Below are 17,933 nucleotides of genomic sequence, written 5' to 3'. Positions count from 1 at the left end.
TTGAATTAATGAAGAGAAGTACCAAATAAGTTTCGCGAGTTCACGTGGTCAACTTGTTTCCAGGTTGGCATGGCTTACGAATATTTCGAACGCGACACAATTTTTTTGCAAGCTGCACTTGAGCAAAGTAAGAAATATACTGTCAGCATAAATTGAAACGCCAAGAATCCCGGGACTACTCCAATGCATTGTGCCGTTTCCAAGTTCAGCTGAATTTGGGACAGCAGCTTAATTCAGACTGCAAAAGAAATGTTTGGGTCTACTCCCAGCTAGGAAACCAGTTACAGAATTATTATACGTTGCACTGACATATAAATACATGTAACGGGCGTTTATTCCTGTTGGCGCTTCAATGTAATCTCATGGTGCATGCTTTCGTTAGGAATATCAGGGGGAAGGCCATATATGTCCCACATGTGGGACATGGGTCCCGTAACTTCGCGTATAAGATTTTGTTCTGAAATTTTACATCTGACATACAGAGCCCGTACAGCCTCGGCAAAGCAGATACTCATGGAAACAGTTTTCTAGCTTGATCGCAATGGTAATGTACGCCATTCCAAGGGGATTAATCATGTCAATGAGCTGGATGCCATGCAGCGGTGCCAAGTTGAAGCTGCCAAAAGCTGACAAGGTGTAGTGTTAGAGCAAGAAAGACATGAAAACACGACACAAATTGTTAACTAATTGAACTTCTCGATAGAGTTACTTAGGTTGCATCGTTAGGAGGGCTCGAAGTTACATTTCTTTCACTTCCGCTAAATTTCAAATCCTGTGCTTGTAGGGGCAAGTTCATGTTCACTATTGTGGTAAGAATTCGTTTGCAGGAATTCTCAGGACCTCCAATTATCCATTCAGCACTTCTAAGACAAGCACAGCATATCTAAAATTTTGTTGCACCGTCACTTCTTCTGATTCCCGGTGCCCCACTAAACAGTTAAGAGTGCACAAAATCATCAATCGTGGAATGCAAACGATAAAAAGGTGCTCCCCGCGTTGCTGAACTCCCTTCAAGTTCGTTCAATGCAAGCGAAAATTCTTTTGTGAAGACTGGAAATGACAAGTGGAGAAGTCTTCGTACCACTGACGTGACGGAAGCGTTAACACGCCGATAGTTTTGTTGGCATCCGAGTTTCACAAAAGAAAGCAGCGTAGCTGCTGCGGCTTGTAGAAAAGTACTGGCTACATTTTGCCTCTACTTATCACTAAGCGGATTCTTAGAAGCGTACTGGAAAGTAGACAGCCCAGAATGTCACGTGTATCTCGATTTCTTAGTTCGAAAGTTTACGGTACCAAATTTCCTTTTGATTTATGCTTTGCAAGTAATTTTCGGGGTCCTTAACTGTCTTATTTTCTTGATTTGACCAAATCTAAAGGTCGGTGATCCTATTTTGATGACATTTCATTTCATTCTCCATATACACGTTTTTCCTTGTTCTAGGTCAGAGCTTCTATTAAATGAAAAATTTTTACGCTATTGTCATCTTAGCTAGCGAAGTTTCTCTCATCAACAGCGTGCTCTTCTGCCCGCGAGAATGTAGGGCTGATTGGGGATGAGGGAGGGAGGGGAGAGATTATAGGGGAGCGCGGGCTGGGAGGGGAAGCGTGAAATATGCGGCCAGTTTCTACCTCGACGTTGGCGGCGCCGAAAGGGAAGGGTTGCTTTGGCGCACCGGCCCCATCCTTAACGGCTCCGCCGAGTGTTACCCCGCTTTCAGTGGTCATAAAAACAGCGGAGGCCAGCCGCGGTTCAGCTACGTTTGTGCCTCCCCCGAAATGCTCTCCCCCCTTCCTCGTCTTTCAATGCTTCGATCCGCGCGGCGCCTGCTTGCGCGCTATCTGGCAAATTCGCGCTCACGCTCTAATGAACGCGACGCGGCCAGAGCCCTCAGCGCTCACCAGATGGCGCTCCACCCCCTCGCGTTGTTTCAAGCCTGCCTACCACCACTTCGACACCCACTTTCCCTCCGATCCCGTTTCGAACGCGGCGAGAGCGGTACCGATCCACCATGCGTAACGCCTGGCCCCGATGCGCAATGCGACGACGCGGATGGCTCGTCGACATATTGTCCGGCGCTCGCTGAGAAGACGAAAGAAAAAGCTGGCGGCAGGTTTCCGGCTGTTTTTTTCCAATCAGACCTCACCGTGACGCGCACGCGTTGCAGTCGTAAACAATGAGGAAGCCTAAATCGTGCCCTCCGACGTGGTTGCTTGTTGTAAAGCATCGGCCGGATCCTGAACATCTGTTTCTCAGAGTGCGCGTTGTGTGCGCGCCTCGGACTGGTGCGCCGCTGGCTGTTCTCTTTGAAAGTGCAGCATTGCGTGAGCCTCCCGATCACCTTGCTTATTTTGGTTTCGGTTCGTCGAGCGAGAGAGAGAGAGAGACAACTTTATTTATCCCATCTTAAAGGGAAAGGAAGTGCGGGAAGGAGGCGAGGGAGGTTATCCTACTCGCGGTAGGCCTCCTCTACCACCTCAGCCCACCTCAGGATAGCTTCCTGAAGTTCGGGGTTGTAGCTGCGCATGGCAGGCTCCCACAGCTCCCTACTACTTAAAACTCTGCAAAGGTTAGGCATTGCCACGTAATGCCACGTAAAGGCATTGCCACGTAATGTGGTTAAGGTCCGCTCTGCTAGCAGCACAGAACTTGCAGGCTGAAGTCGAAGTCTTTAGCAAAGTGAAGGCTTTTCTTTACTATTACTACTCACCGGGGAGGAGGGGAGCTACGTTGGGATTAGTGCCAATTTGAACTTTTCATTTCATTTCATTTAATTACCTTAAGGGCCTCTAATAAAACCGGTATTACGTAAGGGCTGGGTAGATAAGTTGTATAACTTATGACGCACCCCTCACGAATGAAGTATACACAAGCGGCACGGCGCTATTGAAGCGTAATATCGTAGCAATCAGGCTGCTATCTGGGAATTCTATAATGTCACGGACTACTGACGATGAATAATACTGCGGCAAAACTGTGAATGACGAAAGTAACTTTTTGTTGGGCGTACTTGTGCCCACAAAAACAAGTTACGCTCAAAGCACAGCGATAGCCGCGAACAAGGTCGGCGATCGCCGAAGTCTGATCTGCCGGTCAAGCGCGTCGGGTTTTTGCATGAGCCATCGAATGTACCAGAGTAATCACTGGTGCCCGTGTGTTTTATAAAAAATTGTGCACAATTCGCGTCGTGCATGCAGCCAGATTACGCGAGCTTCGGTGACAAGAGACAGCAGAAAGAACCATCGATAACGTTCGAGGAACTTTTGCGATAGCATTTGTTAGACGGTTTTAAGTGGGGAAAAACGGCGAAAAGCGGAAAAGATAAAGTACGCGTGTCAATATCTTTCCTAAAGATAGTAGTACATTACGCTTCAAATTAATGTACCCACTAAGGCCTCAGCTGTGAAAAGCTAGTCAGCATGAGTGCACACAAATATGTGTAGGCACTGAAAGCTGCAGTAAATCGGAGCAGTCGGGACGCTGAGCTCCATCTGTTGTTCAGTTTGGTAGAATGTTTTCTATATATACATATACACGCGCGCGCACGCACGCGCGCACACACACACACACACACACACACACACACACACACACACACACACACACACACACACACACACACACACACACACACACACACACACACACACACACACACACACACACACACACACACACACACACACACACACACACACACACACACACACACACACACACACACACACACACACACACACACACACACACACACACACGCGCACGCACGCACGCACGCACGCACGCACGCACGCACGCACGCACGCACGCACGCACGCACGCACGCACGCACGCACGCACGCACGCACGCACGCACACACGCACACACGCACACACGCACACACACGCACGCACACGTATATATATATACATAGTCTCTTACGTAAGTGCGTCCTCAACCGACAAGTGCCTGTTCAACTATACAGAATCCCGGCAGACTCTCACTTATATCTTGTTTCATAAAATTCTCTTTTGATTGCGTAGAAAGCAATTTCTCACTTCTTTTCCGCGCTCCTTCTCAAGAACGTTTGCTTTTGCAATGGTGCACTATCTACCACAAGCAACCCGTGCCTTTGATCTTTACAACCATGCCATGCGCATTACTGCAGAGCTCATCTGCAGACACATCCCAGGGGGCGCCCGGAAATGAAAAAAGAAGCGCATCAAAGGTAACGATAGAAGGCAAAAAGAAATAAATGCTCTCGGTAGTGGGTTGACCGCCAGCAATGTGTGCTACCAGGCTGCTCATCAATGGTCTCTTGGACGAAAGAACACAGCAGGGGGCGATATACAAAAGGATTACAACGCTGCCTTGCTGTTCATCCAGCCAGATAACAAGTGGCGCGCACCCTTTTCGTCCCCGCTTGCTTCCAATTATCGGTGTCCTTTGTGAGTTCCGGCTACGCGATTCCTGGCCGCCCAGTGACTTATCTGACCCCACAGAAGGCATTCAGAAACCAATGCCTCTTCTGTACTTTTTTTGTTATAGCGACGAAAACTTACCCTAAGGCTGCTATTGTTTGGTTTGTTTGGCGTGTAATAGATGTGGGCTATAAGGCCTGCGTAATGTATTTATACAAGCAGTGTCTTGTGGTATATGTTGCCATGAGACCAGAAATCGTAGCTATAGTCATGGCAGTGTTGTGAAGGGCACCTTGCGGTCGGGCACAGGAGCGTTCGACTTGCACGCCTGGAGAAGTGGACAAGTACGTATAGTGTACTGCTACACCCACAGCAAGAAGACGCCGAGTAGGCACATTTCTGATACGTTACAAATTATTTATGCCATTTGAGAGTAAATAAGCATATAGTGATTACACGGTGCCCTGTGCCTTACGCCTGCATCTTTCCTTTGCTGCTAAAGTCTTCCATAGAAGAGCCGACTTTAAGTTTGAGCATCGATTTGAGAGCCGGTGACGAGACGGATGCCTGTAGGATCTGCGGGATTTCTTTACAAGTTTTTTATGCCTTTGCAGTGATGTAGGCAGTGATGACACGGTGCCTAGCACCTAATACCTACCTTTCCTTGTTGTTGCTCTATTTTTTCAGGCGTCGGTGACAAAATGCATGCCTAAGATGCCTAGGATACCTAGATGCCTAGATACCTAAGCCACTGAATTCTATTCTAAATATTTTTATAGCGTCGGAAGCTGCTTGCTTCTCTTGTTAGTCCATAAACAAGAATTTCCCCATCCGCTAGAAGAAAGGATTATATAATGGTGTTTTCGTGATGGTTCTCTAAAGACTAGGTTCCTTCAAAGCTCTCGTACAAGCTGAGACTTCGTAAACTGATCGAATTAAGTGAATGCACTTGCCTTTGTGGTTTTCTGAACGAAGTTTGATTTTCTTTAATTCGAAGATGCTGATTACCACGTATACTCCCATTCCTCGATGTCATGCCGTGCTTAAGATTCTTCTGTGACATTGTGCAGGTCAGGCGCGGTCCGCAAGACAAGGTAACAATGCTCCTTGTGATTAGAACGCAACTGAAATGCGCATTCGCTTGCCTGCTGCAGAAATTTGTCGTAAGAGCTATTCATTGAAAAAATGGCCGGAAACCTTGGTCTAGGTGTCTGTGACTGATATTTTTCATGCGTATGCCTCATAGTTGCGGATTGACAACTCAGGATTTGCAATGATTCCTCAATCGTTCAACCTTTCGAAGCAGCAGAATGGAATGGGAATGGAATGATGGCACCAGCCTGGAGATGGAATGGGAGCCTGAGACTCCGGAATGGAGTTGTAATAGACCGAGCGCGTAGTACCGGAACGCCAAATGTTGATTTTAAGTGAGACTGCAAAACAAGTCAACTTGCGAGTGAGACTTGGGAAACGTATTACATCTCTCAAATCTTGATTAGCCGAATGATTGTTTGGTTCAGAGTTCGTTTCTAAGTTTCTCATTATTTATCCACTTGTGACAATGCCGCCATTGTGTTCATTTTTATTTTTGTGTAGGTTTTACTCACAAACACTTCTGATGTTCCAATTGGTGGATTGTTTTTTATATACAGAAACTACTCATGTACTCACTTGAACGAAAAAACCAGTCAAAAACACAAAGGACAAGAGAAGAGGTTCACACCACAACACCTCTCATCTTGTCCTTTGTGTTTTTGACTGATTTTTTCGTTCAAGTAAGTACCAACTGGCCCAGATTTCAACCCTCATGTACTCATGTTTGCGTTGTTTTAAGCCTGCCGACGGAACAACTACTTTAATGGGTTTCATAGGTGCATAGCTACCGCAGCTACCGCATGCGCAGGCACTCCATTCCTTTAGTACCTTCCTTCCCTGGAAACAAGAAAACCCATAAAAAATAACTTTTATTCAATCCAACCCGCCGTTTTGCTTTTGAGCGCACTTCGTTGGACGTTTCAGGAGTTCGGTTATGACCACCAAGTGCTAGAAATTAACACTAGGTGCGGCCTTAGGCTACGGGAAGCCTCTAATGAGAGATAGAACGTGATTCAGCATGTATATAGTCGATAGGCGTTATCGAGAAGCTGTTTTTGAATTTCACGAAATGCTGCGGGAGGGCAGAATTTCACCGCAACATGATAGCAGAGTCGGCCGGTCGTCAATGTCACTTACCGGTCCAAATTCGGGCACAGTTACTGCAGAAACAAGACACGTTGCTATGTGAATTACACCAGAAGATGTGAAACTGAACGCAGATGTGTGTCATCAAATATTATGCAATTATTTAGGAAAACGGAAAGTAATGCCTGATTTGTTCTTCACACACTGACAGACGAACAGAAAGAAAGCAGAAGAACAATTGTTGCTGAACGTTTGGAAAGGAGCAGAAGTTTGCCAATGTGTGTGTTAAGCACCACTGCCGGAGAGGAACATTGGTGTCACCCGTACGATTCTTAATAAAGCGAAAAAAATTGCCTGATGACGAAATCGAACCACATATCTTCAATGCGAATAATACAAGGAAATAGAGGCAAAAAGGTCAAATAGAAATAAATTCTAGAGCTTTACATGCCACTATCGCCATCTGATCATGCGGCACCCGGCATTGGGGTACCCTGAATTAGTTTTCACCAAGTGGGGTTGGCGAGGCACATATGTGCTGATACGTTCGCCACCTGTACGCTCCTGTGCGCGCCGATGTGCTAGTCTAGGCTATAGCCTTGAAGCAGAGGTTTTCATTTACCATGCCTACCAACTCAGATCATGTCGTTTGCTTATGCCCTCACGTCTAGGCCATGCTCGCTCGTTTCATGAGTAGGCTTTTGTATAGAAGTTCATGGAGTAATCACTCGCATAAGATAGATTATGGTGCAGTGATGCAGCAGCAAATTAACTTTTCGCCATTGAAATGCTTCAAAGTCTTTCTATGCTAGATACACTACATGCACGCTACATCTGATGCAAATTAATGTAGATCAGTGACTATTTGTGCTTTGGCAGGTGACTTAATCCCACCTGCGCAGTCAAAACAAAAACCGAAACGTCTCACTACGCTATCGTTAACTGCTCACCTGTTGCTTTATGGCAATTCACCCCTTCAAGGCACCAACCCATCAAAATAAACCAGACTGAAGAAAGCACATGTTGTTTAGTGTTGGTGTTCTGGCAGAGGCAAACACAGCACTAAATCAGCAGTTCACGTGATTTCTTTTATTGCAGAATTGGGACCTTCTCGAAGTTTCGAAGAAATTATGTATGAAATATGTACAAAAATATAGTTTACAAGTGCTTATATTCTGGCAGCGTTTATCCACGTCCGCTACCTGCGGACACGTATGACAGTTTCTCGCAGCTGAGTGCCGACGACGTCCGCAAAAATGACGAGATGCCGTCGTCGTCACCACTGGAGGCCCGGGCACCGAGTGACGTTTTGAGAGCACTGAGATGCATCGAGTAGCCTTCACCATAGTGTCCACGGGCAAGCAGCCTTCCAAAGTTCAATGGACCAGAGTTCACGAGATTCGCGATGCAAGTTTCACGTGGCTGTCTTCCACCACTCCAGTACGGAGGAGACGCAAGCCGTCAGGAAATCCGAGAACCAGTCGTTGAGGACTGTCTGTTCACATCTCCTGGTCACGCTCTGAAACGAAATGAACAAGTCATCAATGGCATCTAGTGAAAAGTTCATTTTCGGCTGAAACTCAATGACTGTGTAGTATTTACCAAAGGCATGTCACTATTCTGTCGCTCTCACAAGGTATCTTTTCCTATTTCTGCGGCATGTTAACTTTACTGCAGACTGTAGAAAAGTGAGTTCATAAAAGAACACAAAGCATGTGACCATACTGGCAGTAAAAAAGAAGAAAGGTTGATGCAATGTGACCGACTCCTATTAGCGTATCAAGGCGGCTGGGCATTGAAGAATAGGGATAACCTGCTTAAGAAAAGCACTGAAGAATAGCACTTATAATAAGTAACCTGGTCTTTACATTTTATCGCTGTAGGTAGGCAGTCAGTGATGGCTGAAGAAACCATGCTTCCTTTGAACAAGAAGAACACGCAAGTCTGTACTAACGAACGTTGCACTGTAGAATGAGTGACCAACCCGAATATTTAAAAAAGAAGGAAAACATCGAATCTTAGAAACGACTTAAAATTGAATAAAGTGAGATCGAACACCCAAGATTCAAGACACGTACAGATCGCCAGTCGAAGCTGTCCGAGATGTACCGCAGCCTACGGCCAATCAGTTTGAGGTCCTCTGGGCTCACGACGGGTGGGCACTGAGTGGAGTCGTTGTTTGAAGTAAGATTCACAGCTCCGCGACAAGACGCCACCAGATCAGGCAAGCCGGCATGTGCAGCAGCTGGCGGTGGAACTGCAAGAGTAATAGTTAGTTTTTCAGTTGCACATGTGAATTTGTAAGTTTTCTCGAAACAAGAATCGTTATATTGATGCTTACTGCTTAAGTACTTAGTTGTCTATTCATCTGTTTGTAAAGGAGAACCATGCTATATTACACTACGCTGTGTCAGCCGTGTTTCTGATTGAAGTGGGGAATTGTAAAGACAGGGAACGATGAGTTAATGTGCGAACATAATAAGACATTGTGTGATGTCGTGTTAACACAGGGTGTTAATTCTAGAAGTGAGTTGCACATCAGAAATTGTAACTGTGCTAGGAACAAGAAAATTTACATTAGAGCTTACTGCCTAAGTATTAAGCTTGCATTTCATCTTGTTCGTCGTCTACCAGCACACTCTAAAACACTATGTTGTGTCATCAGTGTTTGTGACTAGAGGAAGGAATTGTGAAGAGAGAAGGCAACGATGGGGGGGGGGGGGGGGCAGGGTAGGGGGGTAATCTGCGAATGCATTAACACGTCGTGTGATATCGTGTTTACAAAGGATGTTAGCGTTAGGAAGGAAGACACTGTTTTCGAATAAGACAGCAATGTCATTACATGTGGGCTCGATGGGGTAATTTTAGTTATATTCTTGCGAAAACGATGCACATAGGGCGTGCAGTAGAATGTTATCTTTATGCTATCGTTATGAGATGGCAGGCATCAGTACAAATAAATTCGCGACAGGTGCAATTCTACACTTTACAAAACGATCCTGTATACAAGTCCTCTAATAATGTTCTTAATTCCACCACCTTTCATAGGGCGAACTAGCTGATAGAACACAGTGAATAAGCCGTAAAAATAGGCGGTATTAAGCTGCTAACCAGAACTCAAATGTTTATCCAGTGTTTTTTCCGTAATTTTTTTATTGTTACCAACTTTAATCGTTGTCTCGAAGTTGCGTTATCTGGCTATAAATTTTAAATTGCCGTGTAAACAGTGTGGTCTTACATATTTTTTCTTTAAATGTGTGTCCCATATTTACAAAGCGCTTCCGCCTCGAAACACTAGAATATGCTTTCCAAAGGCGCGTGGCCACGTGCTAAACAATACCAGAGCTTATTCTTGATGGTCAATATTGGCTTCGTGGCCTTTATTTTGATCCCATACTGTTTAGTCGTATTTTGCCATTGCAAAATAATAACCAATTGAATGTAGTGAAAGAGACCAACAACCTCAGTCTTGAGGTGCTCTATCTGAATAAGCAGCCAGCGTTAGTAGGAAGGTAGGTTACCTTTAGAATGTTTTACATTGCCAATTATTGCGTATTTTGCGCGCTCCAGCATCGGTTACGGTCTTTACGGGTGCATGCAGGCCAATAGCGGTGCGAGGCACAAAGGCAATAAATAAGCTGTGGCAAGAATCCAACAGTAATAATACGAGCACTTTCTTAAATAACCGTGTACGCAATTACACAAACGCCAGAGGCAGGTTATATCTGGCTAGGAGTTGGGTCGCCTTAAGAGCGAGACTGCTTGTGACTGTCTGTGGCTTGCACAGAGAAGTCTCAGCAAGGTTAACCCAAATTCAATTTGCTAACTGTTCAAGTCTCAGTACTATTTATTAGCTGTGCTGAGATTAACAAAGAACATAACTAATCGCGTTGCACTAGCAATTTGATGAATAAATGTTGTGGCTTCAAGAGACTGAGGCTGAATGCTGGCGCCAATGAAAACTCAGGTTCATAACGTAGGCCATTCAAGTGGAATGCTTTCTTTCGTGCTGACTATAACCTACCGTCTTTTGCTTATGACTGAGTTGAAGAAAAGGGTCGCAATTTAAAATACGCGACTCACTAGGGCAATGATTTCATGTCTGAATAATTAAATGTACAATAATTTTAGCGGTTATTTTCGAAGGATGATGTTAAAGGTTACCTTGTGGCACTTCATAGCAACCTGGCCCTTCATGACTGCGGCACTGTTTGGCCTCTTCTCGTTTCCCTGTCTTTTTCTTGTATGAGATTACTTTCTCCCAGCCCCATTTCGCGGTCACTGTGTTCAGGGTCTTACTCGTAGGCGCAGAATCTCTATTATTATTTATCATAAATGCATTCATGAATATATTATAGGAGGCATTTTGTGATGTTCTGGCAATGTGTGCTTCGATCCTCAGAGACACGAAAGTGGGCTTGATAGATAGTGGAACCTATAAAAACTTTAGAAGATATGACATGCTAGTTTAAATAAATGTTGTGCTTGAGCCTGCAGCCGAGAGAACGGAACGTCCATTTCAGAGCTTTTGTCTCCTCCCCCCCCACCCCCCACCCCCCAGAAAAACGAAAAGAAGTTATTGGAAAAACATTGGGCGTCGCTGGTGCAAACTACAAATGTAAGCTGTCATAACTTTTCTTTCTTGCAAAATTAAAGAGAGAGAGGGAAAGACTGCAGATTGTGAGCTAGCAGTGTACACACCGAGACGATGAATACTAACGAAGTACTTCTCGTGTGATGGGTTTTTCTGCGCATATACACATTCCGACGAATAGTTGAGCCGTTCGAAACGTAAAAAGTCCTTACCATCAACTTGTTGGACGAGACAGCTCTCCATGATGAAAAACCCGGTTTCAGTAGCGGCACCTTCGGTCACGCGACCAGCACAAGCGCTGCAGATCTTGACGTATCCCATTCCGAGTTCACGCGGCAACACCAGGTGGCGCCAGCACAGTTCCCACTTCACCGCGATTGCACTCGCATCACTCCAACTCGATCACGCCGAGCACGACAGCGCAAGCGATCTGCACCCGATTGCAACCACGCGCATTGTGAGGGGAGCCATGGACATTCCCTACCCGCGGCTCCCGCTGCGGGAAAGGAAACACCCGCTGAGAGGAGGAATGCTTTCGCTCTCCCACTTTGTTCGACCACGGCGGATAGTTTACGATGCTGGAGCGGCAGTTCGACCGTTGCCACAAGATTGTGAGTTTAAATTAGCGCTACAATTTTGCCCACAGTTCTTTACTCGCGCTGGCCACGGAAGAATTAACCGAGTTTCTTCTAGATATGGTTGCATAGGATAAGCGACAGCCTGGTCGTCTTTCTTGTAGGGGACGACCGACAACCCTGGAAGATGGGATGGCAGTGTCACCAACGAAAAATATACACTAGCAATGGTAAAGCTCAACAAACGGGTAGACTTGGCGGAGTGAAACGGCATGACCCAGAGAAAATGCTTTACTTCGATTCGTATTCTTCACCTATTTCTCCCACTTTGGCGTGCTGCTGCCGTTTGCTGTCTAGCATCTCGAACATTGGTCTCGCTCTAGAAGCAGAACAAAATGACATGACCAACCGGTAATAGTGAGAACGTTCTCTGCTAGCTAATAATTGAAAGTCTTGTTGTACCTCTGAAATATACGCCCATAGGCTTTTCGCAATCGCGCCGTAGTTCATTGGAAGTCACATGCGCTGGAGTCCAGTTCTAAAGTGCCATCTGGAAAAAAGTGGCTGGGAGTCCGCGTTCATTGAAGCTTTCTTTCTGGGCTTCCGAACGTGTGCGCCCTGTGGTCGTCGGTGGCGCTGTAGCGTGTGGCTGTGAATTCTGCCCCCCCCTCCCCTCTGCGGATTGAAATAAAGGTGTTGTATTCAGCAATCTAGTGCGTCGCCATACTGCTTGAATGCTAATTGCAGTAACATCGACAGTCACGGTGGGATGAGGTCTGCCGGAATATTTTTCTATGATAAGGAAAGCAGCATGGCGCCCGCGTCCTTCACTGATTACTATTGGGCCCTTCAGGAAACACTAAGTAGGGAAAGTCGACGTCGGCAGTCAAACAGCGCTTGGTTCTGTGACCCACGTAGCTGATTCTAATATGGAAAATTGTCCGGTCCAGATCCAGATTAGCCGCTATATTAGAAACGTAGTACACACCCGATAACATATAGATACCGTGAATGATGACGTCGTAGTTTTATTGCAAACCACATCTGGCTTCTAGTCACGCAGCTGAAAGCAAAGTGGGAGAAAAGGGAAGAAAGATTTGCGTGTGAACCGCGGACAAGCAATTTTAAAGAAATGTGCAATGAAGCACACAGCCGCTCTCTGCCACCCGCTTACCGTCGTTATTGACCTCCCCGCCAGGCGCACAATACGCATGCGCCCACCCCGTAGAACTGGCCAACCAGGAAACCATTCGCGCCCTTTCCAATTCTCGGCGTCCCCACAACGTTCTCGGGGGATCTGATCTCACCGTCTGTGCGAGTGTACGCATCGGTGTATAGCGTGAGGAGACGCACGCCTACGCTTGCGCGTGCATGCATGTTAGGCCTGCGTGCATATGTGTTTGTGCGCGCTTGAGAGAGTGTACGCGGCGAGTTTTTTTTTTGCCCTGCTACGTCCACGCTTTCTTCTGTTCCCTTTGCGGAGGGAAGCTGCGTTTGGTAAGGGGGGAGGTGGCTGACGTTCCGAATTACTCCCTACGGTCCAGTGTGTATTGTTTCGCAGAGTTGTTTTCTTTTTCTACCATATACGCTTCTTCCTTCTTGAGCGGTGTCCATGACACGTGCTGGCTCGTCCGAGACATTTAGTTGTTTAATTGATGTGTTTTTTTGTTTAATAGAAAGGTACTCGCTATGTATGGGATGAAACTGATCTCTAGTTCAGTATAGAAAAGAGGGGAGGGATCAACATAATGAGATTGACAGAAGAAGGTTGTCACTTCCCCTACTACTCAAACAAAGAGAAAAGCTGAAGGAGATTCAAAGTAGAAAGCGGTAATAGATAAACATTGCATTTAAAGCCCACGAATCGACTTCCTTTTGGTCTGTTTGCAGCGCACATCTCTGCGCGGATATTATGAGTAAAAAACGACAAGGCAACGTCGAGAACGCTACTGAATCTAAGAGTTCATCGGGAAATAGTGCAGCAACAACGAAGCCGTCGAAGAAGGTGGTCAAAAACAGTTGGATCTGCGGTGTAGCATTGAGCTGACAGAAAAGAGTAAATGAAAGTAAATGAACATTAAAAAGGTGAGGGCCGTAACTTATATAACCACACCCTGTCTTACGTAGGAATCTTAAGTCCATGTAGCACGGTGACGGCCTTTTAACGGGCTGGGTTAGCAGAATGCAGATTGAGGCACAGCGACCGTTTAACCTGTACGAAGATTGTTAGGGTTATGAAACACGACGATGCAAAGCAAGCATGCATTTATCACTTAGTGAACATTCATTATTACTTCTTGAAATTGTCTCAGGCATAACGTAGGCAAACTGATGTATTCATGCAAAGTGATATTCATTTGTGAGCGTGGATGATCGTGAGGCAAAGTACAGTTGCTCTTTGTTTTATGCTTGTGCTTTAACTTCTTTTGAATTTGTAGCAGCCTGCTTTTCTGGCTTTCATTCTTCAGTGGCTGTTTAACCTTCTTATTTGACGAAATACTATACACTCTGCCGTATCGTACCTTGAGGAAGCGATCACGCTTCTTGTAACTTTCCTCCTCTTTTTTTTCTTTTTTTTCTTGATGTGTATTCAAAGAGAGATTGGCACCGTTAATGTATTCTTGCCTGAAATGTAATTTAATCTAATGAAATGCCTTCTTTAACTTCTTGTCTTGCAAAGCGTACAATATTTTAGGTGAATTTCGCGCCTTTAGTGTATTCTTGCCTGTACGTAACGTAACGTAACTTACCGTAATGTAATGTAACGTAACGTAATGTAATGTAATTTAATGTCGGGGCTAATGAGTCTTTTTGCCTGCTTGTCCTGTAAAGCGTGCATTATTTCAGACATTGTGACAACAGACAAACTATCCTTGAAGGGCCACACGAAATGAGCAGCGAACGCATCAAAAATGCGTGCTCTAGAGAAAAGTGCACTGTTATAAGAATAAAATATAGCGGACCCTTTGAGTGATCCCTGTTGGCTACACATTTATCATATCTTAGCACTCTGTACTAGGAAATAATGAGGCGACCAGTTGGAACGATATTTCCCAAGGTGTGACTTATGTGAAGTATCGTCCAGTAAATTCAGAACGTTGCCGGAATCAGGAAATATACGTTGACGATAATTTCCGTGCCGCTTTTTTGCATGTTACTCACCACCACACAGAACTCGGCGAGCGGCATTTCGAGAGTTTGTTGCAAAGAATACTTTCCCTTCCTTCCAAACAAGAGACAACTCTTGGCACAAAACCAGTTATAGCAGTCGTAACGATACCCGGAGGAAACGATGGCAGAATTTAGCGGTATATATTGATGCAATAGATTGAATAAAGTTATCCTGAATGCAGTGGCGTTTCCAAAATCTCACTTTTGAAGTGAGATTTTGAAGTGAGGTAAGATTTTCATATATATATATATATATATATATATATATATATATATATATATATATATATATATATATATATATATACATATATATATATATATATATATATACATATATATATATATATATATATATATATATATATATATATGGGTCATTCCATCTCAAGTGTACTCGGTGTTTTATCGACCATCTGCGATTCTGCTGAAAAAAATCATACTGTTTTATCTCAAAGTGCGAAGTAATTATTCAAGCGATTTTTCTTGAAAAAAAAATTTCTAATGCCCTGAGGACGCTTTGAAGATTGCGCACACAAGTGAAACTATGCCAGGTAGAAAAATTTCTACAAAGTTATTGCTTTGACCTGTTACTGCGAATATTTTTTGAAATAGTCGCCAGACGGTGCTCTTTCGTGACTATTGTCGTTTATTACTTTTTGCTTTAATTTACATAATTTTTAGCTGTAAGGAAAAGTCGACAATTGCCCCTTTTTTAATATTTTTTATAAAAGAAAGTAACGTTTCCACGAGGAATATATTCACAATAGGGGCTTGGTATGTGTGTATACTAGATGATAAATATATTCGTATAAGAAATAAAGCCTAAGCTTTTGCTTAATGTCATGGTAAATATGAAAAAAATTACGTTCTGACTCAATTTGTGGCTTCATTTTCGCAATGTAGCGTTCCAAGTAAAAATATGGCATAGTCGGCATCGGATAGTATGCTTTGCTGTCTATCGATGTACAAAGATTCAAAAGATTAAATTTTGTTTTAAGCGAGAAAAAAATTTTTGAACTGCACAATCACAAGGTTGCGCGGAGCATCTCTTTGCTTCGCCTTCACTGCATAGCACGTCGGCCGGTGTTTCAGTCTCGCTCATTTTACGCGCTTCTTCTTTTTCTTTTTGAAGACGAGGTCTTTTTTGGCGACTTCAGGTTGATTTGCGGTTCGTGGGGACTGAGTTTCTGGCCATTGTCATCTTGTAAGATTATATAATTGCAGGCCTTCTAGTGCACGTAGGACAAGAAATAGGCGTCTGAGTTAAGCTTGGAACGAAAAAGATTCAGAAAGTTAGTGTGCTACTATATACGGAGAAGTTATAACGCGTAATTCTTAAAAAATACGGTGAAATAAGTTCGATCAACATGCCACCAGTCACTAAAAACGCGCCAGAACAGGAACCAGAACTGTGGCTTTATTCAACGAACAGGCGATTTGTGGCGTTCTGCTAAACCTAAAACAACGAAAAAGGCCACTGGCCGGCTTGATTACGTTGTCATTTCTGACTGTACAGAGCGCGACGCCGTTGCAGTGTCCGCGTTCCAGGCAGAAGTTGTGACAGTACTTAAGCAACAGTTGCCACATCTACGAAAAATCCTCTACTTTTCTGACGCAGCTCCAGCACAGTACAAAAACAAAAGGAACCTTGTGTACCTCTGCAATCACGAAGATGACTTCAGAATTGGTGCAGAATGGAATTTTTATGCTACAGCTCATGGCAAGAGTGCCTGTGACGGTCTTGGCGGCACCGTGAAACGGCTAGCAGCCCGAGCAAGTCTTCAGAGGCCAATTCGTGACCAAATCATGACCCCACACCAGCTGTTCACGTGGGCGAAGGAGAGTATCCAAGGGATAACTATTCTTTGGGTTTCGAAGGAAACTGTTCAAAAAAGAAAAATTGTGCTGTCCCCGCGGTTCAGCAAAGTGACTACTATAAAAGGCACACGGAAGTTTCATCACTTTAAGCCCTTGTCACCGACTTCAATTCTCGCTGGGGTTACATCCTATTCAACCACAGAAATAGTTCGAGTATCGGAGTGCACTGTGCTTACAGTGGAAGGCTACACGCGAACGGAGACAAGACGGGCAGGTATATAAGTTATATCAAAGTAAGTTTGAAATAATGCCGTGCGAAATAAAGCCGCCATGAGAACGTATATTCAATTTGTGATGTTTTATTTTGGGAATCGTAAATATTTGCAAACGAAGCGCTGGGTAAAAAAAGAAAAGAACACGACTCAACATATAGCGGTGGTCATCGAAGAAAGTGTCCTCCATGGCGCATTAGGGCACCATGTGGTTTGTTGTCTATAGTGTACTGCCTTTGGGATCAGCCAAAAATTTTAGACAGCCATCTCTCCGGGATTGGCCCATATCTTTCGTAGAGCCACACTACCGGTTCCGGTTTTAGCCGCATGCTGTGCGAACGGCCACATGTAAAGTTATTTCGCCATTAGGCATTGTAACTTCTCCGTATATAGTAGCACACTAACTTTCTGAATCTTTTTCGTTCCAAGCTTAACTCAGACGCCTATTTCTTGTCCTACGTGCACTAGAAGGCCTGCAATTATATAATCTTACAAGATGACAATGGCCAGAAACTCAGTCCCCACGAACCGCAAATCAACCTGAAGTCGCCAAAAAAGACCTCGTCTTCAAAAAGAAAAAGAAGAAGCGCGTAAAATGAGCGAGACTGAAACACCGGCCGACGTGCTATGCAGTGAAGGCGAAGCAAAGAGATGCTCCGCGCAACCTTGTGATTGTGCAGTTCAAAAATTTTTTTCTCGCTTAAAACAAAATTTAATCTTTTGAATCTTTGTACATCGATAGACAGCAAAGCATACTATCCGATGCCGACTATGCCATATTTTTACTTGGAACGCTACATTGCGAAAATGAAGCCACAAATTGAGTCAGAACGTAATTTTTTTCATATTTACCATGACATTAAGCAAAAGCTTAGGCCTTATTTCTTATACGAATATTTTTATCATCTAGTATACACACA

General features: G+C 44.4%; 1 protein-coding gene across 1 annotated transcript; it reads right to left on the bottom strand.

Moving 5' to 3' along the window:
• Positions 1–7,977: 7,977 nt before the first annotated feature.
• On the bottom strand, positions 7,978–11,544 carry LOC139047350 (uncharacterized). Its single transcript, XM_070521173.1, has 3 exons — positions 11,387–11,544; positions 8,659–8,837; positions 7,978–8,099 (listed from the first exon to the last, which is right to left on the bottom strand). The coding sequence occupies exons 1-3, from the start codon at positions 11,493–11,495 to the stop codon at positions 7,995–7,997; spliced, it is 393 nt and encodes a 130-aa protein (XP_070377274.1). The 5' UTR covers positions 11,496–11,544; the 3' UTR covers positions 7,978–7,994.
• Positions 11,545–17,933: the final 6,389 nt, after the last annotated feature.

The sequence above is a fragment of the Dermacentor albipictus genome, chromosome 7 (assembly GCF_038994185.2).
Source record: "Dermacentor albipictus isolate Rhodes 1998 colony chromosome 7, USDA_Dalb.pri_finalv2, whole genome shotgun sequence".
Classification (NCBI taxonomy): Eukaryota; Metazoa; Arthropoda; class Arachnida; order Ixodida; family Ixodidae; genus Dermacentor; species Dermacentor albipictus.
The sequence above is the reverse complement of the archived record's forward strand: the minus strand, read 5'-3'. Positions and strand labels throughout refer to the sequence as shown.